Source organism: Calidris pugnax, unplaced genomic scaffold, assembly GCF_001431845.1.
Source record: "Calidris pugnax isolate Ruff unplaced genomic scaffold, ASM143184v1 scaffold107, whole genome shotgun sequence".
Classification (NCBI taxonomy): domain Eukaryota; kingdom Metazoa; phylum Chordata; class Aves; order Charadriiformes; family Scolopacidae; genus Calidris; species Calidris pugnax.
Window position 1 is genome coordinate 3,129,559 of NW_015090901.1, and position 22,426 is coordinate 3,151,984.

General features: G+C 54.6%; 2 protein-coding genes across 2 annotated transcripts in view; one reads left to right on the forward strand and one right to left on the reverse strand.

Annotated features, from left to right (window-relative positions):
- MYRF (myelin regulatory factor) overlaps positions 1-20,949 on the forward strand; it is a 57,727-nt gene extending 36,778 nt beyond the window's left edge. Inside the window, 17 exon segments of the mRNA XM_014948765.1 lie at positions 1,033-1,233; positions 1,879-1,987; positions 2,507-2,616; positions 3,982-4,142; positions 4,768-4,840; positions 5,171-5,259; positions 5,477-5,545; positions 6,233-6,313; positions 9,213-9,298; positions 10,094-10,309; positions 11,877-12,038; positions 13,465-13,761; positions 14,814-14,901; positions 15,148-15,222; positions 15,387-15,489; positions 16,538-16,612; positions 16,808-20,949. Coding sequence (XP_014804251.1) covers positions 1,033-1,233; positions 1,879-1,987; positions 2,507-2,616; positions 3,982-4,142; positions 4,768-4,840; positions 5,171-5,259; positions 5,477-5,545; positions 6,233-6,313; positions 9,213-9,298; positions 10,094-10,309; positions 11,877-12,038; positions 13,465-13,761; positions 14,814-14,901; positions 15,148-15,222; positions 15,387-15,489; positions 16,538-16,612; positions 16,808-16,894 — 2,082 coding nt within the window. The 3' untranslated portion in view covers positions 16,895-20,949.
- Positions 20,950-21,095: 146 nt separating this feature from the next.
- TMEM258 (transmembrane protein 258) overlaps positions 21,096-22,426 on the reverse strand; it is a 1,912-nt gene continuing 581 nt past the window's right edge. The window contains exons 2-4 of the mRNA XM_014948858.1: positions 22,422-22,426; positions 22,174-22,346; positions 21,096-21,235 (exon numbers count right to left, since the gene is read on the reverse strand). The exon at positions 22,422-22,426 is cut by the window's right edge and continues 108 nt beyond it. Of these exons, the coding sequence (XP_014804344.1) occupies positions 22,220-22,346; positions 22,422-22,426 (132 nt within the window). The 3' untranslated portion in view covers positions 21,096-21,235; positions 22,174-22,219. The remainder of the gene's footprint in view (positions 21,236-22,173; positions 22,347-22,421) is intronic.

Sequence of the window (22,426 nt, forward strand, 5' to 3'; positions counted from 1 at the left end):
CACCTTCTCCAAACTCCTAATCCCTGTCCATACCTGGGGTCTAGCTCAAGCCTTTCCACATCTGCATGGTCAGAGCAGCCTCAGCCATGCAAGAACCTGTTGCAGGATGGAGTGTCAGAGTAAGTCCTTCTCTCCACCTTCTGCCCCTGCAGGTGCTTCACAGTCCTTTGATGGATCTCCTGGGCAATCCTCCTACCTTCCTCTGGCTTTTCAGTGCTTTTCCCCACCCACAGCCCTTCCCCACCTTCTCCAAACTCCTAATCCCTGTCCATACCTGGGGTCTAGCTCAAGCCTTTCCACATCTGCATGGTCAGAGCAGCCTCAGCCATGCAAGAACCTCTTGCAGGATGGAGAAGGCATCCCATCCTCCCAAGGTTGGACCAGTGTCTGGGACAGAGAGCTGTTGGGAGTGAGGGAACAGCGTTTGTGTTTCATTCTGCCCCTCTGCTCCGCTTTGGGGAGACCCTCTCCAAGTGCTCCCTCCAGCTCTGGGGCCACCAACAGCAGAAGGACATGGAGCTGTTGGAGCGGGGCCAGAGGAGGCCACGGAGATGCTGGGAGGGCTGGAGCCCCTCTGCTATGAGGACAGGCTGAGAGAGTTGGGGGGGTTCAGCATGGAGAAGAGAAGGCTCCAGGGAGACCTTGGAGCCCCTTCCAGTCCCTCAAGGGGCTCCAGGAAAGCTGGGGAGGGACTCTGGATGAGGGAGGGGAGCCTAGGAGGAGGGGGAAGGGTTTGACACTGAAAAAGGGGAGATGGAGATGAGATCTCAGGGAGAAATTCTTCACTGTGAGGGTGGTGAGGCCCTTTTCAGGCCACCACAGAAGCTCGGGGCTTTCTGGTGTCCACCTGTTGGTCATGACCTCCCCTGCTCTACAGTCCCTCTGCAACGGGCATGGAGGCATGGGTCTGTGGGGGTCTCCTGACATCTCCCTCTACACCTCAGAGAGTCTTTGCCCAGCAGTACTATGGTGTTTCTCACCCTGGGTTTGCTGCTGCTGCTTTTCAGCCCCCACTTTCCTGTCTCTCCACAGGCCTCCAACCCTGGCCAGTTTGAGAGCGACAGTGACGTGCTCTGGCAGCGAGCGCAGCTCCCCGACACCGTTTTTCACCACGGCCGGGTTGGCATCAACACGGACCGCCCCGATGAAGCCCTGGTGGTCCATGGCAATGTGAAGGTCATGGGGTCGCTGATGCACCCTTCAGATGCCCGTGTGAAGGAGGACATCCAGGAGGTGAGAGCCAGACAAACCAGGGTGGGTTTGGGGTGATGAGGAGTCTGAAGGGCAACCACGGAAAGTTTGAGTGTCCTTGTGAGCCTGTTCCAGCCACTGATGGGCAACCTGAGCTCCTCTTGGTCAGATGGGAAGTGCCTTAGGAGTCTGTCTGTCCCAAAGACAGCTTCTCCACCGTGTCTTAGGGAATATTGACTCTTCCAGTGTTGGCCAGAACTAGCAAAAGCAGAAGCGACAAACCTGGAACCAAGTGAATATATCAGATAGGACCCTGGGGTTCACCCAAGCCTGGGTGGGAGGCTCAGCTCTGCTCTGAAGTCCTCTCAGCTGGATGTGCCCATCGAGAAAAACGGGGTACAATCACATCTCATATTTGTGAGAACTTCCTGGTATCTGGTTGTGCCATGGTCTTCTCCTGGCTTCACTGCCCCAGGAGCGTGTCCAAGTGACAAGAACTGGAGATCAACCCCAGTACAAATGCTGTTTGTCCTAAGGGCTGGTCTGAGGAGGGTCAGGGCTTGTCTCATGACGTGCTGCCTCGCAAAGGTACTACCATGAGCCATGGTGGGTTTTGCTGCTCGGAGTTTAGGGGAACTTCAAGAGCAACACCCCACTTAGGAGTTGCGTGTGTCTGTTTTGCCTCAGGTGGACACCACGGAGCAGCTGAAGAGGATCTCCCGTATGCGGCTGGTCCACTACAACTACAAGCCCGAGTTTGCAGCCACGGTGGGCATTGACAACACCTCGGAGACAGGTATGGGCCCTGCATCACACCACATTCTTCCATCTGCAGTGCTGGACCTCATGTTCTGCCACCTATAGCAGCATTTTGTTGGTGGGGCCAAGCACTGCCCTTCCTGGTGGCTGTACCCAGCTCTGCCCTGGCAGAAGGGTAGGGGTAGGAGCCCCCCAGGCATGGGGTAGGAGGGAGAGGGCTTCCTAACACCTGAAGTTCAGGCGTTTAATGAAATTCCCTCTTTAGTGAGCGGGAGAGAAGATGGTGCTTCCCACAGGTGACTTACAGGGCTTCTGTGATGAGGTTTCTCCAGGTGTCCAGGTCTCTCCGGAGGTGCAGCTACAGCAGGGTGATGCAAAGACCCTTGTCCATTCAATTTGGGAACAAGCCTTGTCTCAACAGCCTTTACTGAGCCTGTATGGGCTGCCCGGGGCCATTACAGGGTTCCTTCCAACGACCATGTGGACCAGAGAAGGAGCTGTGGCAGGAGGAGCCCTTCCCAGACCACCTCAACCCAACTGTGCTGTTTCCCTGCAGGCGTCATTGCTCAGGAGGTAAAGGAGATCCTCCCCGAGGCTGTGAAGGACACCGGGGACCTGGTCTTTTCCAATGGGAAGACCCTTGAGAACTTCCTGGTGGTGAACAAGGTTGGTGGCAGCCAGGGAGGCTGTTGAACTCAAGGGAGTTGTGGAGCTGGAAATGGAAGAGGGAAACTGGGATGGCTGGGAAATGCTTCTAGGCTGCCACCACCCGTATGAGTTTCAGAGCTGGCTGGTCTTTCAGATGTCAGGATCAGCCCTGGGTGGATGGTGGACATCAGCAGGGAGGAGCTAGCCTGGCGTGGGTGAAAGTTGGCAGCATCTCCCTCGGGGAAGGGCTCCTTGTTGGCAGCCTCCTGTAGGGAGGCCCTTAGTCATAATCTCTCCTTTCTGGATAAGATAAGGTGGTTATGTCAAGATAACACAGAGCACCTGGGTGCCTGACCTCTCTGTAACCCGTGGCAGCTTCTTTGCTGCTCTGGGACATCGAGGGGACAGCCTTCTGTAGCACACATCAAGGGGACAACCTCTCAAAGCTTCCAGCTCTCTCCTGCATCGCCCTGTCCAGAACAGGAACGGCCAGGACTGACCTTAGTCCCTTGTTTCTCCTCTGTGGATCCCTGCAGTTTCCTCACCAGCTGGGAGTAGCTGTGAGGGTGACCTTTGAAAGCTGGAGAGGAACATTTTACAAGGGCATGTAGTGACAGGACAAGGGGGAAGGGTTTGACACTGAAAGAGGGGAGATGGAGCTGAGATGTGGGGAAGAACTTGTTTGGTGTGAGGGTGGTGAGAGCCTGGCCCAGGTTGCCCCGAGAAGCTGTGGCTGCCCCATCCCTGGAAGGGTTCAAGGGCAGGTTGGAGGGTGCTTGGAGCAACCTGGTCTGGTGGGAGGTGGAAGGTGTCCAGAAGTGGAGGGGCAGAACCCGAGGGTGGATGAGGAGCAGGAGTGGGATGGGGCTGCAGTTGTGCTGGAAGCAGATGCTTGTGCTAGATCTTTCTGCCTTCACCAGAGGGGCTGCAGGAGGAAGGTTGCTCTCCGGAGGCTCCTGGGTTTGGGCTCTTCATTGGATCAACTCTGTTGGATAATACTGTAGAATAACTCCAGCAGGGGCCGGGGAAGGGCAGAGAAGGGACAGATGAGGAGCATGGCTCACATGGGCTCCTGATGAAGATGGGGACTTTGAGTCTGTCCATTGTGACTGAGGAAGACTGGATTAGCACCAGCAGGAGACCTCAGGGATCCTGCACCAACATTTGTTGTTTTGGTTGGCTTTGAAGAGGACATCTCTCGTTCTTGCATCCAGGGGCTGTAGGTGTGCCATGTTGGGTGATTCTCTACCCCCAGAGCTGGGCGTTGTGTCCCCTTTTCCCTGGGGCAGGGCATGGGAGAGCAGTCAGGGTGGCCAGATCCACAGGAGCAGGAGTTCCTCCACCTGTCAGGCCACTCAGACTCCCAACCTTGTTCCCTGGCAGGAGCGCATCTTCATGGAGAACGTGGGGGCCGTGAAGGAGCTGTGCAAACTGACGGACAACCTGGAGACCCGCATCGATGAGCTGGAGAGATGGAGTCACAAACTGGCCAAGCTCAAGCGGCTGGACAGCATGAAGTCAACCGTGAGCTCTGGGGCCTTCAGGTAGGGCCATGCTGAGGGCAGGAGAGCCAGACGGGATGTCTCCTTTGGAGACCAGGAAGCCTCAAGTGACAGCTTGGTTTGGGAAAGGGAGATGAGGAGCATTGGTGGGGTGTTGGCTGTTGTCAGTTGGCCTGGGGTAGGTTCAAGAAGCTAATGGTGAGACAGGTTCCCCAGAAGGGATGTCTCCTTTGGAGACCAGGGAGCGCCGAGTGACAGCTTGGTTTGGGAAAGGGGAGATGAGGAGCATTGGTGGGGTGTTGGCTGTTGTCAGTTGGCCTGGGGTAGGTTCAAGAAGCTAATGGTGAGACAGGTCTGGCATTCACAGACCAGAAACCTGCTCTTAGACCAGCCCAAAAAAACCCAGTGTGAAATTGTCTCCAGGTTTCCCTAGAGTGGCATTCTTGGGGCAAAGAGCTTCTCACGCTTCCAAAACCATCATTACTGACCCTGGTTTTGAGGCAGCATTCAAGCTGTCTGGGCAATGGGCCAGCAAAGTGACCAGGGTTTGTGACTGTCGTGCCACGCAGAGATGTCTCCCCTCCTGGAGAACCCCTTTTTTCCCTGGGAATCTCTTTGCATGGTGTCCCACCACAGCTCAGTTCCGTTCCTCCTTTTCTCCTTGCAGCCAAACGGGGAGCCAGTTCAGCCGCGCAGGAAGCATGCCCCACAAAAAGAGACCCCACAAAGTAGCCAGCAAGGTAAGGGACCCTCCCAAAGTGGGGAAAGGTGGCGTTTCTAAGAACTGGAGGTCTTGAGACACCCTGCCTGCTCCCATTTCCATGGTTTCTCCTTCCTTTTTGTCCATGCATTTTGAACAGTTCCAACCATTTTTGGGGTTGGAACTTTGATGATCTTTATGGTCCCTTCCAACCCAAACTGTTCTATGCCTGATGAAGGCGTGATATGGCTTCTGCTCTGGGGGAGTTCAGGGCTTGCAGCAGAGCAAACTGTGAAGGGCTGGGTGGGATCTCTACAAGGACCAGAGCGGGAAGGAACCCTGAGCTGATCTTGAGGTTCTTTTCTTGCAGTCTCCGTCAGTTGTCCCGGAACAGGCCTGCATCAGCCAACGCTTCCTGCAGGGCACCATCATCGCCCTGGTCATCATCATGGCCTTCAGGTGAGACCTCACTCCCTGGGCAGCCCCTTGTCCACTCTCTCCACCTCATGGGTTTGGCCCAGGCCATCCATGGGGTGGTCAGCAAGGGGCTTGTGCCCCTATGGCTTCTTTCCTGGACTGAAATCCCCTTGGAAGGAGATTAGAACCTTGATATCAAAACCATGATATCAGAACCTTGCCCCGTGCCCGTCCTCAGCCTGTCTCTCTCCCTTTCCAGCGTGGTGTCCATGTCCACCCTCTACGTGCTGAGCTTGCGCAGTGAAGAGGACCTCGTGGATATCGATGGGTAGGTCCTTCTGGGCTCGGCGGGTGGGATGTCGTGACTGAGGGGAGTCTGAAGGGCAAAAAAGCTGCCACTTTGGGGTTGTTGAGTGTGATTCCATTGAGTCAGGCTGTAACACCTCCACACATCCAAGTCTGATGTTGGTTAAATTGGATAATTATCTGGAGGAAGAAGTGAGGAACGGAGAAGAAAAAGAGAATACTCTGCTGTTTGGCTGCTCACGTGTCCACGCATGGCTGGTCTGAGTGTTCTTTGGGTGCCTCTTTCAGCTGGACTAAACCAGCACCATCCCACTGACTGCAGTGGGGCTGGACCAGTCTGTGCCAGGGAAGAGTTTTCCTCAGCAAGCAGCATCCTTGGTGTGGAGAGAGCATTGGGGGAACGGCCCCAGCCCAGCAACTCGTGCTGGACCTTTGGTTTTGGCAATTTCACTCCTCTGGAAGCTCCCATGAACCCAATAATGAGTCTCTTTTTCTCTCTCTCTCCTCTCCCTGTCCTATTTCTCTCCCTCCTGTTCCGGTTCCATCTCTCATCCAACCTATTTCCTTTCCACTTCATCTTTAATTTTCCCGATTCTCGTCTTTTCATGTCCATGGTCTTCCATGTCCTCTTTCATCCCCTCCCTGTCCTTGTCCTCCTCATCTTCTCCCAACTTGCCTTTTCTTCCCCTCTCCCTTCACCGTCCCGTAGCTCTTTTGCTGTGCCCACTGCCTGTCTCCTGGCCCTCTTTCGGCACAGGGGTCCCGGGGTCCCAGTCGCTCTGTGTCCACGGTATGTGACTCTTTCATTATACTCTTGTTTAATTGCTGCATCCCCTTTCTCTCAAATCCTCTTCTTTCTTCCATCTGCACCTCAGAAGACCAAGAACCTTGAGCAAAACGGAAAGCAAAGGAAGGGATAGGAATATACATCGGCACGTGGGACTTCAGGAGGGATTATGGACCCTGTCGGGAAGGGGAAATTAGGGTTAGGAGATGGAAGAACCAATTAGTCAAAGGCTAAATAAAGAAATCTCACACTACAGGTAGAGCAGGAGCAGACAGTGTGATAGGAGCAGAGGGAAAAGTGGAAAAAGGGTGAAGACTTTGAAGAATTAGCCAAAAAGCTATTACAACCCTCACTTCTTATGTCAGCAGCTTTGTTGTGGAGGGTCACTCTCAAGTACGGGACAGAAAAAAAAACTGAATTATTTCTTTTTATGAGCCATCACCGCTGGGAATGTTTGGAAACGTGCTGAGACAGGGAGAGGTGAGAGAGTTACTCGTTAGGGGCAGACCAGTAAAGCACCTCAGTTAATAGGATCTGCTGGGCTGCTGCAAAATAATTCCCTTGACAGGAAAACAAGCCCTACCTGTCCATCAGCACCCTTTGGGCAAAAAATGGCATAAAGAGGAGTGGAAAGCACGATTATTTTTGTTCTTTTAAGAATTCCACATCAGAGTGTTTCACAGGAAGCGATTAAAAAAGGAATTGCTTGTGGGACACAAGATGAACCCACTCGTGGGGAGTGTTGACGAGGCAGTGGAGGAACACGAGGGATGGGGGCAGGTTTGGGGCTGGGATGAAGGTTAGTTGGTGCCCACGGTCCCTCCGGGAGTCTGGCGTTGCGTGTCCTTTCACCAGCAAAAAAAGAAAGAAGATAAGTCTTGGCAGGTGACAAGTGGTATTTTGTCTCCTTTAAATGAGAGAAAGCTCCGTTTATCTTTGAGAAACCTTGAGCAGCACCAAGGGGACAGGCAAGAGACGTGGAGGCAGGACAGGCAAAACGTGGGACGGGTAAAAGAAGTGTTCCTGTGCCTGGGCAGGGTCTGGACAGGTAAGATCTAGAACAACTTTGTTCTAGATTTCTGCTCAGTGGACAGCTTCAGTGCATGAAGGGAAGAGCTTTGATTTAACCCATAGCTCTGTAGGAGGTAGCTGGTGCCCAGAAGTGATGTTGCCCTGGGTCTTTGTGCAGACATGGGAGAAAAAATCAGCACGAGGCGGCAGTTCCTCCCCTTTCACATCTGCCTTCCCCTCGGGAGATGCCTGTGGTGTCCTCAGCTCAGGTCTTGGTAGCTTCAGTGAAACATCTGAAGTTGCATGGGGTGAATCTGGGTGGGATTGTGTGTGTTTCTGAAAAACAAGGTGAGGAACAGTCTGTCTCCAAGAGATAAGGGACACCTTCGTGAGGGAATGGTGGGTGTTTGGAGCCAGTTACAGACTAATGTCTTGAGACCTGAGCACATAAATCCACCCCAGAGATCACTGTTGGCAAACAAGTCCATTGAGGAGACCCTTGTTCCCCATTGAGCATCACTGGTGTCCTCTGAACCAGCTGGCACTTGTCCCTGACAGATGTGGGGCTGCCACATGATCTGTGGTGGCATTTCCTAAAGGGGCTCCAGGAAAGCTGGGAAGAGGTAAGAGGCACCTTCCTGAGGGAATGGTGGGTGTTTGGAGCCAGTTACAGACTAATGTCTTGAGACCTGAGCACATAAATCCACCCCAGAGATCACTGTTGGCAAACAAGTCCATTGAGGAGACCCTTGTTCCCCATTGAGCATCACTGGTGTCCTCTGAACCAGCTGGCACTTGTCCCTGACAGATGTGGGGCTGCCACATGATCTGCGGTGGCATTTCCTAAAGGGGCTAGCTTTGATTTAACCCATAGCTCTGTAGGAGGTAGCTGGTGCCCAGAAGTGATGTTGCCCTGGGTCTTTGTGCAGACATGGGAGAAAAAATCAGCACGAGGCGGCAGTTCCTCCCCTTTCACATCTGCCTTCCCCTCGGGAGATGCCTGTGGTGTCCTCAGCTCAGGTCTTGGTAGCTTCAGTGAAACATCTGAAGTTGCATGGGGTGAATCTGGGTGGGATTGTGTGTGTTTCTGAAAAACAAGGTGAGGAACAGTCTGTCTCCAAGAGATAAGGGACACCTTCGTGAGGGAATGGTGGGTGTTTGGAGCCAGTTACAGACTAATGTCTTGAGACCTGAGCACATAAATCCACCCCAGAGATCACTGTTGGCAAACAAGTCCATTGAGGAGACCCTTGTTCCCCATTGAGCATCACTGGTGTCCTCTGAACCAGCTGGCACTTGTCCCTGACAGATGTGGGGCTGCCACATGATCTGCGGTGGCATTTCCTAAAGGGGCTCCAGGAAAGCTGGGGAGGGACTCTGGATGAGGGAGGGGAGCCACAGGAGGAGGGGGAAGGGTTTTTGACACTGAAAGAGGGGAGATGGAGCTGAGATGTGGGGAAACTTGTTTGGTGTGAGGGTGGTGAGAGCCTGGCCCAGGTTGCCGCAAGAAACTGTGGCTGCCCCATCCCTGGAGGGGTTCAAGGGCAGGTTGGAGGGGGCTTGGAGCAACCTGGTCTGGTGGGAGGTGTCCTCCCATCATGGAACTGGATGGTCTTTAAGGTTTATTCAACCCAAACCATTCCTTGATGCCATGATTTCCTACCTCTCCTCGCTGTCCCCATGCCTCACCTGCCTCTCTCCTGCCTCTCCTTCCCCATATCACTCTACTCTCTGCTCCTCCTCATCCTTGCACTCTCCATGTCTGTTCTTGCTCCATGTGCCTGATCCCATCACCCCACTCGTTGCTACAGCCGCTTCTCTCTTCACCTACAAGCGACACCACTGTCCTGCCCTGTGGTGGAGGTTTTCACTGTATTTTCCTGCATTTCAGGTCAAGCCAGAACTTTGACAAGACGCAGATGGTGCGATCCACAGCTGCGTCGGAAGGAGCCAGCGTCAGGACCCCCACACACCAGGGTAGGTGGCAGCATGCCTTCCCCTCAGGAGATGCCTGTGGTGTCCTCAGCTCAGGTCTTGGTAGCTTCAGTGAAACATCTGAAGTTGCATGGGGTGAATCTGGGTGGGATTGTGTGTGTTTCTGAAAAACAAGGTGAGGAACAGTCTGTCTCCAAGAGATAAGGGACACCTTCGTGAGGGAATGGTGGGTGTTTGGAGCCAGTTACAGACTAATGTCTTGAGACCTGAGCACATAAATCCACCCCAGAGATCACTGTTGGCAAACAAGTCCATTGAGGAGACCCTTGTTCCCCATTGAGCATCACTGGTGTCCTCTGAACCAGCTGGCACTTGTCCCTGACAGATGTGGGGCTGCCACATGATCTGCGGTGGCATTTCCTAAAGGGGCTCCAGGAAAGCTGGGGAGGGACTCTGGATGAGGGAGGGGAGCCACAGGAGGAGGGGGAAGGGTTTTTGACACTGAAAGAGGGGAGATGGAGCTGAGATGTGGGGAAACTTGTTTGGTGTGAGGGTGGTGAGAGCCTGGCCCAGGTTGCCGCAAGAAACTGTGGCTGCCCCATCCCTGGAGGGGTTCAAGGGCAGGTTGGAGGGGGCTTGGAGCAACCTGGTCTGGTGGGAGGTGTCCTCCCATCATGGAACTGGATGGTCTTTAAGGTTTATTCAACCCAAACCATTCCTTGATGCCATGATTTCCTACCTCTCCTCGCTGTCCCCATGCCTCACCTGCCTCTCTCCTGCCTCTCCTTCCCCATATCACTCTACTCTCTGCTCCTCCTCATCCTTGCACTCTCCATGTCTGTTCTTGCTCCATGTGCCTGATCCCATCACCCCACTCGTTGCTACAGCCGCTTCTCTCTTCACCTACAAGCGACACCACTGTCCTGCCCTGTGGTGGAGGTTTTCACTGTATTTTCCTGCATTTCAGGTCAAGCCAGAACTTTGACAAGACGCAGATGGTGCGATCCACAGCTGCGTCGGAAGGAGCCAGCGTCAGGACCCCCACACACCAGGGTAGGTGGCAGCAGGGCAGGGGACCTGGCAGATGCCCGTGATGATGGGTTGGGGTGCAGGGTGATGAATGTGGCTGCTCCCAGTGCCAGGGGATTGCTGAGAGGACTGTCTTTATGCTGGGAGGTGCTGGGGCTCTGGTTTTGCGGAATCATGGAATTGTCTGGGTTGGAAGAGACCTTTTAAGATCATCAAGTCCAACCATCAACCCTAAACCCACCACCACTTGATTCCATGATTTCCTACCTCTCCTTGCTGTCCCCGTGCCTCTCCTGCCTCTCCTTTCCCACGTCACTCCAGTCTCTGCTCCTCCTCACCCTTGCGCTCTCCATGTCTGCTCTTGCTCCATGTTCCTGATCCCGTCACCCCACTCGTTGCTACAGCTGCTTCTCTCTTCACCTACAAGTGACACCACTGTCCTACCCCGTGGTGGAGGTTTTCACTGTATTTTCCTGCATTTCAGGTCAAGCCAGAACTTTGACAAGACACAGATGGTGCGATCCAGTATCCCTTTTGTTGAAGAAACTTTTCCTAATATCCATCCTAAACCTCCCCTGGTGCAATCTTGCTCCATGTTCCTGATCCCGTCACCCCACTCGTTGCTACAGCTGCTTCTCTCTTCACCTACAAGTGACACCACTGTCCTACCCCGTGGTGGAGGTTTTCACTGTATTTTCCTGCATTTCAGGTCAAGCCAGAACTTTGACAAGACACAGATGGTGCGATCCACAGCTGCATCGGAGGGAGCCAGCGTCAGGACCCCCACACACCAGGGTAGGTGGCAGTGGGGCAGGGGACGCAGATGCCCATGATGATGGGTTGGGGTGCAGGGTGATGAATGTGGCTGCTCCCAGTGCCAGGGGATTGCTGAGAGGACTGTCTTCATTCTGGGAGGTCCTGGGGCTCTGGTTTTGTGGAATCATGGAATTGTCTGGGTTGGAAGAGACCTTTTAAGATCATCAAGTCCAACCATCAACCCTAAACCCACCACCAACCCATGTCCCTCAGCAACACATCTGTCCGGCTTTTAAATACCTCCAGGGATGGTGATTCCACCACTGCCCTGGGCAGCCTGTTCCAGTGTTTGGTATCCCTTTTGTTGAAGAAACTTTTCCTAATATCCATCCTAAACCTCCCCTGGTGCATCTTGAGGCCATTTCCTCTCACCTGGGAGAAGAGACCGACCCCCCCCAGCTACACCCTCCTTTCAGGGAGTTGGCTGTCCGGCTTTTAAATACCTCCAGGGATGGTGATTCCACCACTGCCCTGGGCAGCCTGTTCCAGTGTTTGGTATCCCTTTTGTTGAAGAAACTTTTCCTAATATCCATCCTAAACCTCCCCTGGTGCATCTTGAGGCCATTTCCTCTTGTCCCATCACCTGTGACTTGGGAGAAGAGACCGACCCCCCCTGGCTACACCCACCTTTCAGGAAGTTGGAGAGAGCGAGAAGGTCTCCCCTCAGCCTCCTTTTCTTCAGGCTGAACAACCCCAGTTGGGGGGACATGGTGATGCTCCTCTTGGACGCTTCTCCCCTTGACTTACTCCTCATGTCCCTCTTTTTGCCCGGCAGTTCCAGAGAAGACGCGTGACTTGGATGTTGGCTCCCCTGGTCCCAGCGTGCTGGCCTGCTTCAACCCACCATGTTTCTCCACCTGCTGCTCTCCTGCTCCCACCAATGTCTCCTCCATCACCCCCTCTGAGACCAGCCCCACTCATGCCACTAATCGTACAGGTGGGTAGCAGCCCAGGAGGTGGTGGGACAACACCGAGGTCTGTCTCACTGTTGCATCACCCGATATCCCCAGCTCCGTGTCTTACCTCTGGGCATTCTGAGAAGGACAAGAAGCCTGTCCTTCAGAATGTCCCCGCTGTCCTCCACACCCACTGCCTGGGCAAAGCAGGACCACTGGGCTGAGGAACCACGTGGCTGTGGGTCAGACATCTGTGATTGCTCTGATGAGGGTAAAGGGAAGGTGTCTGGAGCTGCCAACAAGAAGTCATGAGATCATAGAGCCATAGAATGGTTTGGGTTGGAAGGGACCTTACAGATCATCCAGTTCCATGATGGGGGGACATCTCCCACCACACCAGGTTGCTTCAAAGCCCCCTCCAACCTGGCCTTGAACCCTTCCAGGGATGAGGCAGCCACAGCTTCTCGGAGCAACCTGGGCCAGGCTCTCACCACCCTCACACCAAACAAGTTCTTCCCCACATCTCAGCTCCATCTCCCCTCTTTCAGTGTCAAACCCTTCCCCCTCCTCCTATGGCTCCCCTCCCTCATCCAGAGTCCCAAGGTCTGTCTCACCGTTGCATCACCTGATAACCACAGCTCTGTGTCTTACCTCTGGGTGTTCTGAGAAGGACAAGAAGCCTGTCCTTCAGAATGTCCCTGCTGTCATCCGCACCCACTGGGCTGAGGAACCACGTGGCTGTGGGTCAGACATCTGTGATTGCTCTGATGAGGGTAAAGGGAAGGTCTCTGAAGCTGCCAACAATCATGAGATCATAGAACTATACAATGGTTTGGGTTGGAAGGGACCTCTGTTTGCTTTGAGCAGGGCTGTGACAGGCAGGTGCTGCCTCTCGGTTGGGCTTTGGCAAGCCCTCTTGCTCCATCATCATCACCGTTTCAGGAGGAACAGCCCCTTGGGTGGTCACTGCGGAGCCGTAACCCCCCTGGGGCCTTGCCTTAATGCTGCGCTGGGGTGGCCATCATGCCCGAGCCACCAGCCCTTGCAGTCTGGCCTCATTCCTCTGTTTGCTTTGAGCAGGACTGTGACAGGCAAGTGCTGCCTCTCGGTTGCCCACACTGGGCTTTGGCAAGCCCTCTTGCTCCATCATCATCACTGTTGCAGGAGGAACAGCCCCTCGGGTGGTCACTGTGGAGCCGTAACCCCCCTGGGGCCTTGCCTTAACCTTGCCTTAGACACTGTGCCCTACTTGAGCATCCCAAAGTGTCCCCTCTTTGTCCCCACAGCCTGCTCCAGTGTCCCTTTGCTGCGAGGATCCAACCATTCCCTGCAGGCACCAAGGCTGGGAAGCCCCAGCTGCTCACGGAGGGGGGTGACGTGGGGACAGGACAAACCCAGAGCTGTTCTCTCTGCGTTTGGCCTCTCTCTGCCTCCCAGCACAACCTTTTCTCTCCCTTTTCTCCCCAGACCAAAGCCAGACCTCCCTCCTGCCGGTGACAAATATCAAAGCCAAATCCAGGGGCATCACGGGGAAAGCGGCCGCCTCCTACGCCAAGTGGCCAAAGACGCCTGACAGGTCTCAGAGCTTCGGCAGCCCCAATGCCAGCCCCTCCTCCCCCTTCTCCCACCTCCAGGGCAAATCCAAGTACATCTCCAACCTCTCGCTCTCCCGCAGCAACTCCCCGCTGGGGCAGAGCCGGCAGCAGCGCAGCCTCAAGCAGCCGCTGAGCGAGTGGCCCCGCACCCAGGACCCCGGCACGGATGGTAGGTGGTTCCTCCCCAAGCTTTTTTCCATCCCTGTCGTGGGCACCGTGGTCCTCTCCTCGGGGTTTCCTCCACCAGCTTGGGTCACAGCTGTCACCATGTCCCCATCCTGCAGCTTGTTGCCCATCAAGAGAGGAAGGCAGGAATGTAGGGAGTAGTCCTGAGACCAGCACAATGATGTCTTGAAGCAGCAAAACAGTGTTGTCGACCTTGTTGGGAGATAGGGGATTTAAAGAAGGAACCCAGCTTACATTTTAACTCCTTATTTCTCGAAGACTGCTTCCTTTTGAACGGTTTCACTCTCCCAGTGCAGAGATTCAACCTCCTAGCCCTGCCTTTCCTCCCCCGTGCTGCTTTCCATCCCTCATTTCTGGCCATATTTGCCAGTGGCTAGTTCCCTTCTGAGGCTACCACACCAGCATCTCCATCCTTACCCCCATCTCGGCTTCCTCAGTCAGACCTAGATGAAGAAATGTACGGATTCAGTTGTTCCAAGAGCAAAGAGAAAGGAACATCAATGACCAGCCCTTGGAATAGCCCAGGGCATCCCTTCTCCTGGCTCCCCGCACCTGGACAAGGTGTTAGCGTGGTCTTACAGCCATCTCTGATGACAGGGTGATGAGGAAAGGCTGGTTCTTACCCCCATCTCACCTTCCTCAGTCAGACCTAGAGGAAGAAATGCACAGATTCAGTTGTTCCAAGAGCACAGAGAAAGGAACATCGATGACCAGCCCTTGGAATAGCCTGGGGCATCCCTTCTCCTGGCTCCCCGCACCTGGACAAGGTGTTAGCGTGGTCTTACAGCCATCTCTGATGACAGGGTGATGAGGAAAGGCTGCCCCAGTGCCAGGCATCCCCTTCCAGGCCCTCTCACAGAATCACATGGGGTTGGAAGGGACCTCTGGAGATCATCTAGTCCAACCCCCCAGCCAAAGCAGGTTCTCCTAGAGCAGGTTGCGCAGGAGCATAGCCGGGCAGGTTTTGAATGTCTCCAGAGATGGAGACTCCACCACCCTTTGCTGTCCCTAAATGGAGTCTTTTCCCACCCGCAGGGCCGAGCCCGGTGCTGCGCTCCATCCGCATCACGGAGGTCAATATGGCCATCCAGTCCCAGCACTGCGCGGCCACCGACGCCTGCAGGTGAGTGGGACAAGGCCAGCTGCCAGGGGAAGCAACAGATGGCCCGTTCCTGGAGTTTTGGGGCCATTTTCTGCCATCTCCCCACGTCAGCCCCTGCTGCTCCTTGGGCAGATTGACAGGAGGATGGCATTTGGCCACCAGCTCATTCTTTGGAGGTTCCTCCTCTCTGAGTTCTCGGCCCAACGGAGACTTTGGGTCCTCTCACAGCTGCTGGAAGGAGGTCTAATGCTCTCTCTGTCTCCCCAGGACTGGGAACTTCACCTACCGCATCCCCATCAACCAGCTGACAGCAGCCAACACCAACCTGACCCTGGAGATGAAGTGAGTGGTCAGGGCTCAGCTCGTGGGCATTTTGGGATCCCTGAAAGGGGGTGGATACGGCTGGATACTGTTCCTGGTGGTCACCGTGTCTCCTCCTTTAGCTGGGGAGGAGATGGTGGAAGCTGTTCCCCTTCCCAGCCTCTTACTGTGTCTTCTCTCCCCAGCTCCTCCTCTGCTGTCTCCATCTCCCTTTGTGGCCTTGTCTCCAACGACCCCTGCCAGGACGCTGCTGGCACGAGTGGCTCCACCGAGGCCACAGACGCACAGGTAGGGAGGGTCAGGCTCAGAAAATCCACGTTGGTGTCATCCCAGCACCTCCCATCCCTCCAGAAAGGGACTATGGCAGCCAAGCTGGGGCAGCACAGGGGTTGCTGGAAGGAAATCATGCCCAAACACAGACAAACTCTGCACTGGTTGACATCAAAGACCCCCAGACATCCCTCAACCCCATCATGGGGGGGTCTGTGAATCTAAAACACGTGGTCACTCATAGGAAAATATCCCACCCACCCCCTCCTTGACGTCTGAGACCCTCAGACATCCCTCAGCTCCACCATGGAGGGGTCTGTAAACCTTGTACATGTGGTCGTTAGTAGGAAAACATCCCACCTGCCCCCTCCTTGATGTCAAAGACCCTCAAACATCTCTCAACCCCACCAGGGAGGGGTCTGTGAACCTGAAACACATGGTCACTCATAGGAAATCACCCATCTTGCCCCCTCCTTAACATCAAAGACCCTCAGACATCCCTCAACCCCACCAGGGAGGGGTCTGTGAACCGACATCCCTTAACCCCAGCGGGGAGGGGTCTGTGAATCTGACCTGTGGTCACCCACAGGAAATCATCCCACCTGCCCCCTCCCTATGGCTGTGGGGGTATACACATGGTCACCCACAGGAAATCACCCCACCTGCCCCCTCCCTATGGCTGTGGGGGGAAGACCAGGCTGTAAGATGCCATTAAGCATCCTAATGAAACCCCTTTCAGGGGAATTTCGCAGGTTGATGTGAGCAGAGCCTGCATCAGACCCTTCTTACCCTCAAGTGCCTCCTCACCCTAGGCTGTAAGATGCCATTAAGCATCCTAATGAAACCCCTTTCAGGGGAATTTCGCAGGTTGATGTGAGCAGAGCCTGCATCAGACCCTTCTTACCCTCAAGTGCCTCCTCACCCCTCTCTACTCCTGACCCTGGAGAGGTTCCGGGGTTGTGTGGGTCCCAGGGAGAGCGGGTCTGACCTGGGAGAACATCCCCTGATGCTCAGCCCCCCATCTCATCTCAGCCACCCTGTGATTCTATTCCCTTTTCTCCCCCAGGAAACCACACACCGTTGGCCTCTGGTGATGATGGCTTTCCGGGAGTTCACCTACCACTTCAGAGTGGCGCAGCCTGTGAGTACCAGCAGCTCCTTCATCTTTCCTCCTGCCCAGGGCTGAGCAGAACGGGACCGTGGCAGTTTTGGTGGCCACATGGGGCTTTTGGAGCCTCCACAGCTCCACGGGGAGTGGGGAGGGAGTGTTTTTAATCTGCCCCAGCACATAATTCCTGCACAGTTCCCTACCCCTGTTTCTAAACTCTTTCCCCAGGGCCAAGCCAACTGCAGCGCCGCCCCCGAGCAGATGGGACACCTTTTCACCGACTATTATTTCCAGTTTTACTGGCTCTGTGAGTGAGCGAGCGTGTCCCGGCAGCCCCAGTGCCCTCTGGTCGGAGAGAGGAGGGGGACTGGTGACACTGGGGAGGACTCCTGCACGCCCTCCTCTGCTAGCCCCCAGCCCCAACCTTACCCACCCCTGGCTGCTGGGGAAGGAGGTGGGGGGACACACGTGGAGCTGGTTGGGTTGTGACTGGTGACACCAGCAGGAGGTAGGACCCGAGCTACAGACACACCACAGCCCCGCTGGGACCTCCTGGGCTCATCTCCCACCGTGTCCCACCACCCCAAAAAGGTCTCTCTCTCCTTCCCTTACCGGGTGGGGACATTTTTGTGTCCTCCGTCGCTTCTCCTTCCCTTCACGGCACTGGATTTGAAAGCATCACACTGGACTGCACGTGGCCGGGGGTGCCCCATCCCCTACCGGTCCCCGATGTGCCACACCAGTTCCCTCACGACACTGGAAAACTGCTCTCGACACTGGAGCCCTTTTCCACCAGCGAAAGGCTGGAGTTTTTGGCCTGGAAAGGGCAGCTCGTGCCTGGACGTACTGGAAGTTCATACACTGGAGTTGCTGGTCCTTCCTAGTTTGGCCCAGGGCCGTTCCCCGCTCCACGGGACACAACCCCCACCACCACCGGAGACACCCCCTCAACGGACTGTCCTCTGTGGACAACAAGCGAAGTTGCCGCTTGGACGTTAAGCCCTGTCTGTGTGTGTCCCCCTCCTCTTCCTCGCTGTACTCTTAACTTTCACCCTATCCCATGGATAAACTCAAGAACCACCCTCCCACCCCCCCAAAAAAATGCTGCTGAGGCAGTGCCCGGGCCCAAACCGCGTGTGGGGACACTTGGCCACCACCCAGGGGAGGAAAAAAAACAACCCCATGAAATGTCGTGGGACCCCCTTTTTTTTCTTCTCATTGGGCAGCAGTGGTGGGTTCTCTAGCCCCACATCTGCCCAGATGTGCAGAGGGGGACTGCTGCGGGGGGACACGTGAGGTGGCTTCGCTGCATCCCCACATGGATCCCCCACCAGGCACCAAAAAAGGCCGATTCTCTCCCCAAAGCGGGGAGCGGCAGCGAGTGCGGGGCCCTGGGCGGCCGCCGGCCTCGGACAGCAGTTATATTGAGCGTATTTGGGGTATTTTTACTGTTACAAGTTCTTCACTTGCTAAACTACTGAGTTTTTATTATTTTTTTTTTAAGCCGTGTATAAAAATGGGTCTCAATTCTGTCCCCGTTGAGCCACACGTGTCTGGTGTGGGAACCCAAAGTGGGAGCCAACTGGGACAGGTCAGATTGGCCAACCAGTGAGTCCATCCTCCTCCTTATCCCGCTCCGGTGCCATCTGTGTCCCCAGAGACCAAGCCACCCCCAGAGCCTGGTGTCTGAGGGGTGTTTTTCCACGGAAACAGCGGCTGGGGAAGGGTGGTGAGAGGCGAAACGCCGGTCCTGAGGGGCTTCAGAGAAGAACAGGCCTTGCCCCATCGCTGGACGTGGGCAACTCAAACCAAACTGGTTTTGGGGACACGGCATCAAGGCTCCTGCTGCTGGGTTTGGTTGCTTTCGGTGGAGATGACCTTTGAGGTCCCTTCTGACTCCGACCATTCCATCAGACAGATGCAGGGATCCCTTTCCCGTTGTTACCAGCACCGAGGAGCGCGTGGCTGGCTCCGCTGCTCCGGAGAAATGAGCTGCAAACACCTGAAGTCCTTTTTTCTTCATCCAGAGAGAGAGAGAGATGGTTCCTCTCCACACCTCGTGGGACCCTGCACGTCTTTTTCTCAGCCTGGGGAGCACTTTTATCTCCTGCCACCCATCTCTGGAGCTCTTCAGCTTGTCCCAGCACCATGGCCGCAGCCCTTGGGACATCTCCAGGAGTTGGTGTCCGTCACCAAAGGCTTTTTATTTGTAGGGTGGTGTCAAGGTGAGGTTTTCATTCCCTCTCTAAGCCTACAGGCAGCAAATGCCTTCATTACACCTTGGAGATGCTCTAAATGATCCCAGCAGGTGAGCGGGGAGTTCTGGGCAGTGAAGCTGGGGGAGCACCCGATTTTGGGGGGGGGCAGCAGGAAAGCAAGATGTCCCAAGGCTTGGGAGAAGCTACGCACAAGCAGGTCAGCTCCAGGCTCAGCAGGATTCCCTGCTTCTCCTGCAACTGGGAAGGAAACCCTCCGAGTCCGACGTAGCTCCTGGAGAGGCCGCTCAGCTCTTTTCCCACCTGCCCTGAGCTTTTTTTTTAATTTTTTTGGCTCAAACTGGGAAGTTACTTTCTTGGCAGCTTTTATTCTCCACTTGGCAATCAGTGGCCCAGTCTGGCACATCCTTATTCTGGCAAGCCATGACCACGTGGTCTTCGCCGTGGGTTCTGCTGAGGGGTGGCCTTCCCAGACCCACCGTTTGCCCTCACGTTGTTGAGCCGGGCTAAATCCCCTCCTGAAGAGGTGACGGGTGGCATTGTGAGGACCAGAGGTGACAATGCAGCCCATAGTCACCACCACCACCAAGCCATCTCCTCACTGGTGGACCTGGCTGAGGTCAACCAAGACCCACAAGTCCATCTCGCCCCAGGAAAAGCCGCTCCTGGAGGGGAGGAATCAATCAATCACCGAGAAACAGCGGTGGCCCAGGAGGTGATGTCCTCTCAGATGTCCCCACGACGCTCAGCCATGGGGTTTTACGAGGGGCCGCTGGCAACCCAAGTGCCTGAGGGGCTACAGAAACATCTCTAGTGCCTTTTTTTCTGCTACGGGGACAGCAGGAGGGACCAGTGGCTCCTCACATGTGCCTCAAAAGCGGCGGCTTGGCTGAAGAATTGAGAGGAGGCAACACCTGAAGCGCAAAAACGCGGCTGTTTCCCAGCGGAGCGGCAGCGATCCCTGGGATCGAACGTGGAGAGGGACTCAGAACACGTTTTTTAAGCATCTTGTATCACAAATAGTATGGTTTTTTTTGATCTTGAAGTCCCTCACAAAGCGTACGCCGGTTCCACCACGCAGCGAGGCAGGAACGAGCTCCGATTTTTTTGCCATGATTAAAGGGTCACGGGATTGTTTCTAAGCGTGGATCCCCCCACCCCAAAGGGTGTCGCTGCCCCAAATAAACCCACGTTTCCCCCCCATCCCCAATCAATAACAAAGAGAGTTCACAATCAGGCCTTTTCCCGGCGTGAGAGGGAGGGAGCTCTGAGCCCACCGGAGGCTTCATCTCTCCAGACATTCCTGGCAGGATGGAAGGAAGGAAGGACGAGCCTGGAAACCCAAGCAGCTCGCCGAAAAGTTTGAAGTTTGGCCCTTTTTGGAGTTTGTTTCAAAAGCAAATTCACCAAATTCTCTCCTCCCGTTAAGAGCTTAAAGCCTGTAAATAGAGACTACGCCACCACTGCAAGAATTAAGGAAAGAAAAAAAGAAACAAAAAAAAAAAGAAGAAAAAAATAAAGTAAAGCACTAATTTGTTTGGTTTAAATGTTGCTGCCACAGCTTTAATCACTGTATATTGCCAGCAGGTTTGTAGAGTTGCCTTCTTAGCAGGTATTATCCATTATTGGTTTTTATCGGTGGGGAACAAGCGTGGTTTTGTTTTCCCCCCCTCCTTTCTTTCTGATTTGTATTTATATTTTGCTGAATTTGAGTGCTGAGTCTCCGGATTCCCCACCTTGGTTGGTTTTGTTTTGGTTTTTTTTTTGTTTGGCTTATTTAGACTTTGTTTTGTTTTTTTTTTTTTGCTGGAGGTAAATATGCCCGTATAAATAAATATATAAATACTGCTTTGTATCCAAGGATGGGCTCCCGGCGCCTTCCTCCCTTCCTCTGAAATAACACTCTTTTCCTTCAGGGGCTCTAAAGCTGCTTCCCAGAGGATGGAGGAACCTCCCTGTGTCCTCTGTATTTCCTGATGTGCCCATGCAGGGTCCAGTCAGGCTGAGAACAGCCCCAGCCTGTGGCTACTCTATGTGGAAAAGGGGCCACAGGGGATGGTAAGGAAGGTTGAGGGATATAAAAGCCAAGGAAGAAGCAAGAAGCTCTTATTTTATACAGTCGAGCTGCACCAGGTGGCACCAAAAAGCTTGTGAGCAGACGCAGCTGTGGAAATCTTGGATAAACAGGGGGCCCATCCTGTCACACAGGGATCTTGCGCCAGTATCAAAGCGGTTTGGAAAAGCCAGGTAAAAAAAACCAAAAAGGTATCTAAAAGACAAACCACAAGTCCAAAGGTGGGTGCATCACAGAGGCAGTTTTTATTCAGGTTTGGTTTGTATTCAATCGCTCGGCAGCGGCACAGTCCATGCCTGACACAGACTTTGACGTCAAAGTATAAAAGAAATATAAAAAAGAGCTTCTTTCTGCAGGGCTTCCCACCTGGAACCAGAGGGGAGATGGAGGAGGTCGGTGAGACAGCGTTCCCCAGGGACAGACTCTGCTGCCTCTAAAGCCACAGAGGAAGGGACAGTGACAACACCCAGCACAGACAATTTCCTCCTGCCTCGGATGGGGACAAACCCCAACTCTGCCCCCCCAAGAACAGAGGGGCACAGGAGCACTCCCCACCCGAGTCACCCCACGGCTGCTTTGCAGCTTGAAGAAGCTGCAACACTTAATCAAAAAAGCCTGCAAGGGGGGTGACAACACAGCCCTTTGTACCTCCTAACTTTGCCCCTGAAGAAAGGTGGCTTTTGTGAAGATCATCCATCGCTGGGCTACATTATGTCCCCCTGTGCTGGGCACTGGTGAGGCCACACTTCAAGTGCTGTGCCCAGTTTTGGGCCCCTCACCACAAAAAAAGACAAAACAAGGGGCTGGAGTGTGTCCAGAGAAGGGCAGCGGAGCTGGTGAAGGGTCTGGAGCACAAGTCTTGTGAGGAGAGGCTGAGGGAGCTGGGGTTGTTCAGCCTGGAGAAGAGGAGGCTGAGGGGAGACCTTCTTGCTCTCTCCAACTCCCTGAAAGGAGGGTGTAGAGAGGTGGGGGTCGGTCTCTTCTCTCAAGGAACAGGCCATGGGACAAGAGGAAATGGCCTCGAGTTACACCAGGGGAGGTTTAGAATGGACATTAGGAACAATTTTTACACAGAAAGGGTTACTGCACATTGGAATGGGCTGCCCAGGGAAGGGGTTGAGGCACCATCCCTGGAGGGATTCAAAAGCCGGGTTGACATGGTGCTTAGAGACATGGTTTAGTGATGGTTTTTATCAGAGTTAGGTTGATGGTTGGGCCAGATGATCTTAAAGGTCCCTACCAACCCAGAAAGCTCTATGATTTTATGACTTCCACCCCAAGCATTCGGCCCTCAGGGCACTTACAGCCACAGGAGTTCCCCAGCCAGCACCGGTGCTCCCCCGCCCGGGCTCAGACGTAGATCCCGACCCACAGCAGGAGGAAGAGGACCCCGAACCCCATGAAGAGCGAGGCCACCAGCGAGATCAACAGCTCCTTGTAGATGTCCCGCGTGTACTTGGTAGAAGTCACCTCGTAGCTGCAGCCCGGGGGGTTAAGGTGCTAACGGCGGCAAAGGAAGGTGAGGGAACCCCCCCCTCCCCTCCCCGCCCGCTCCCC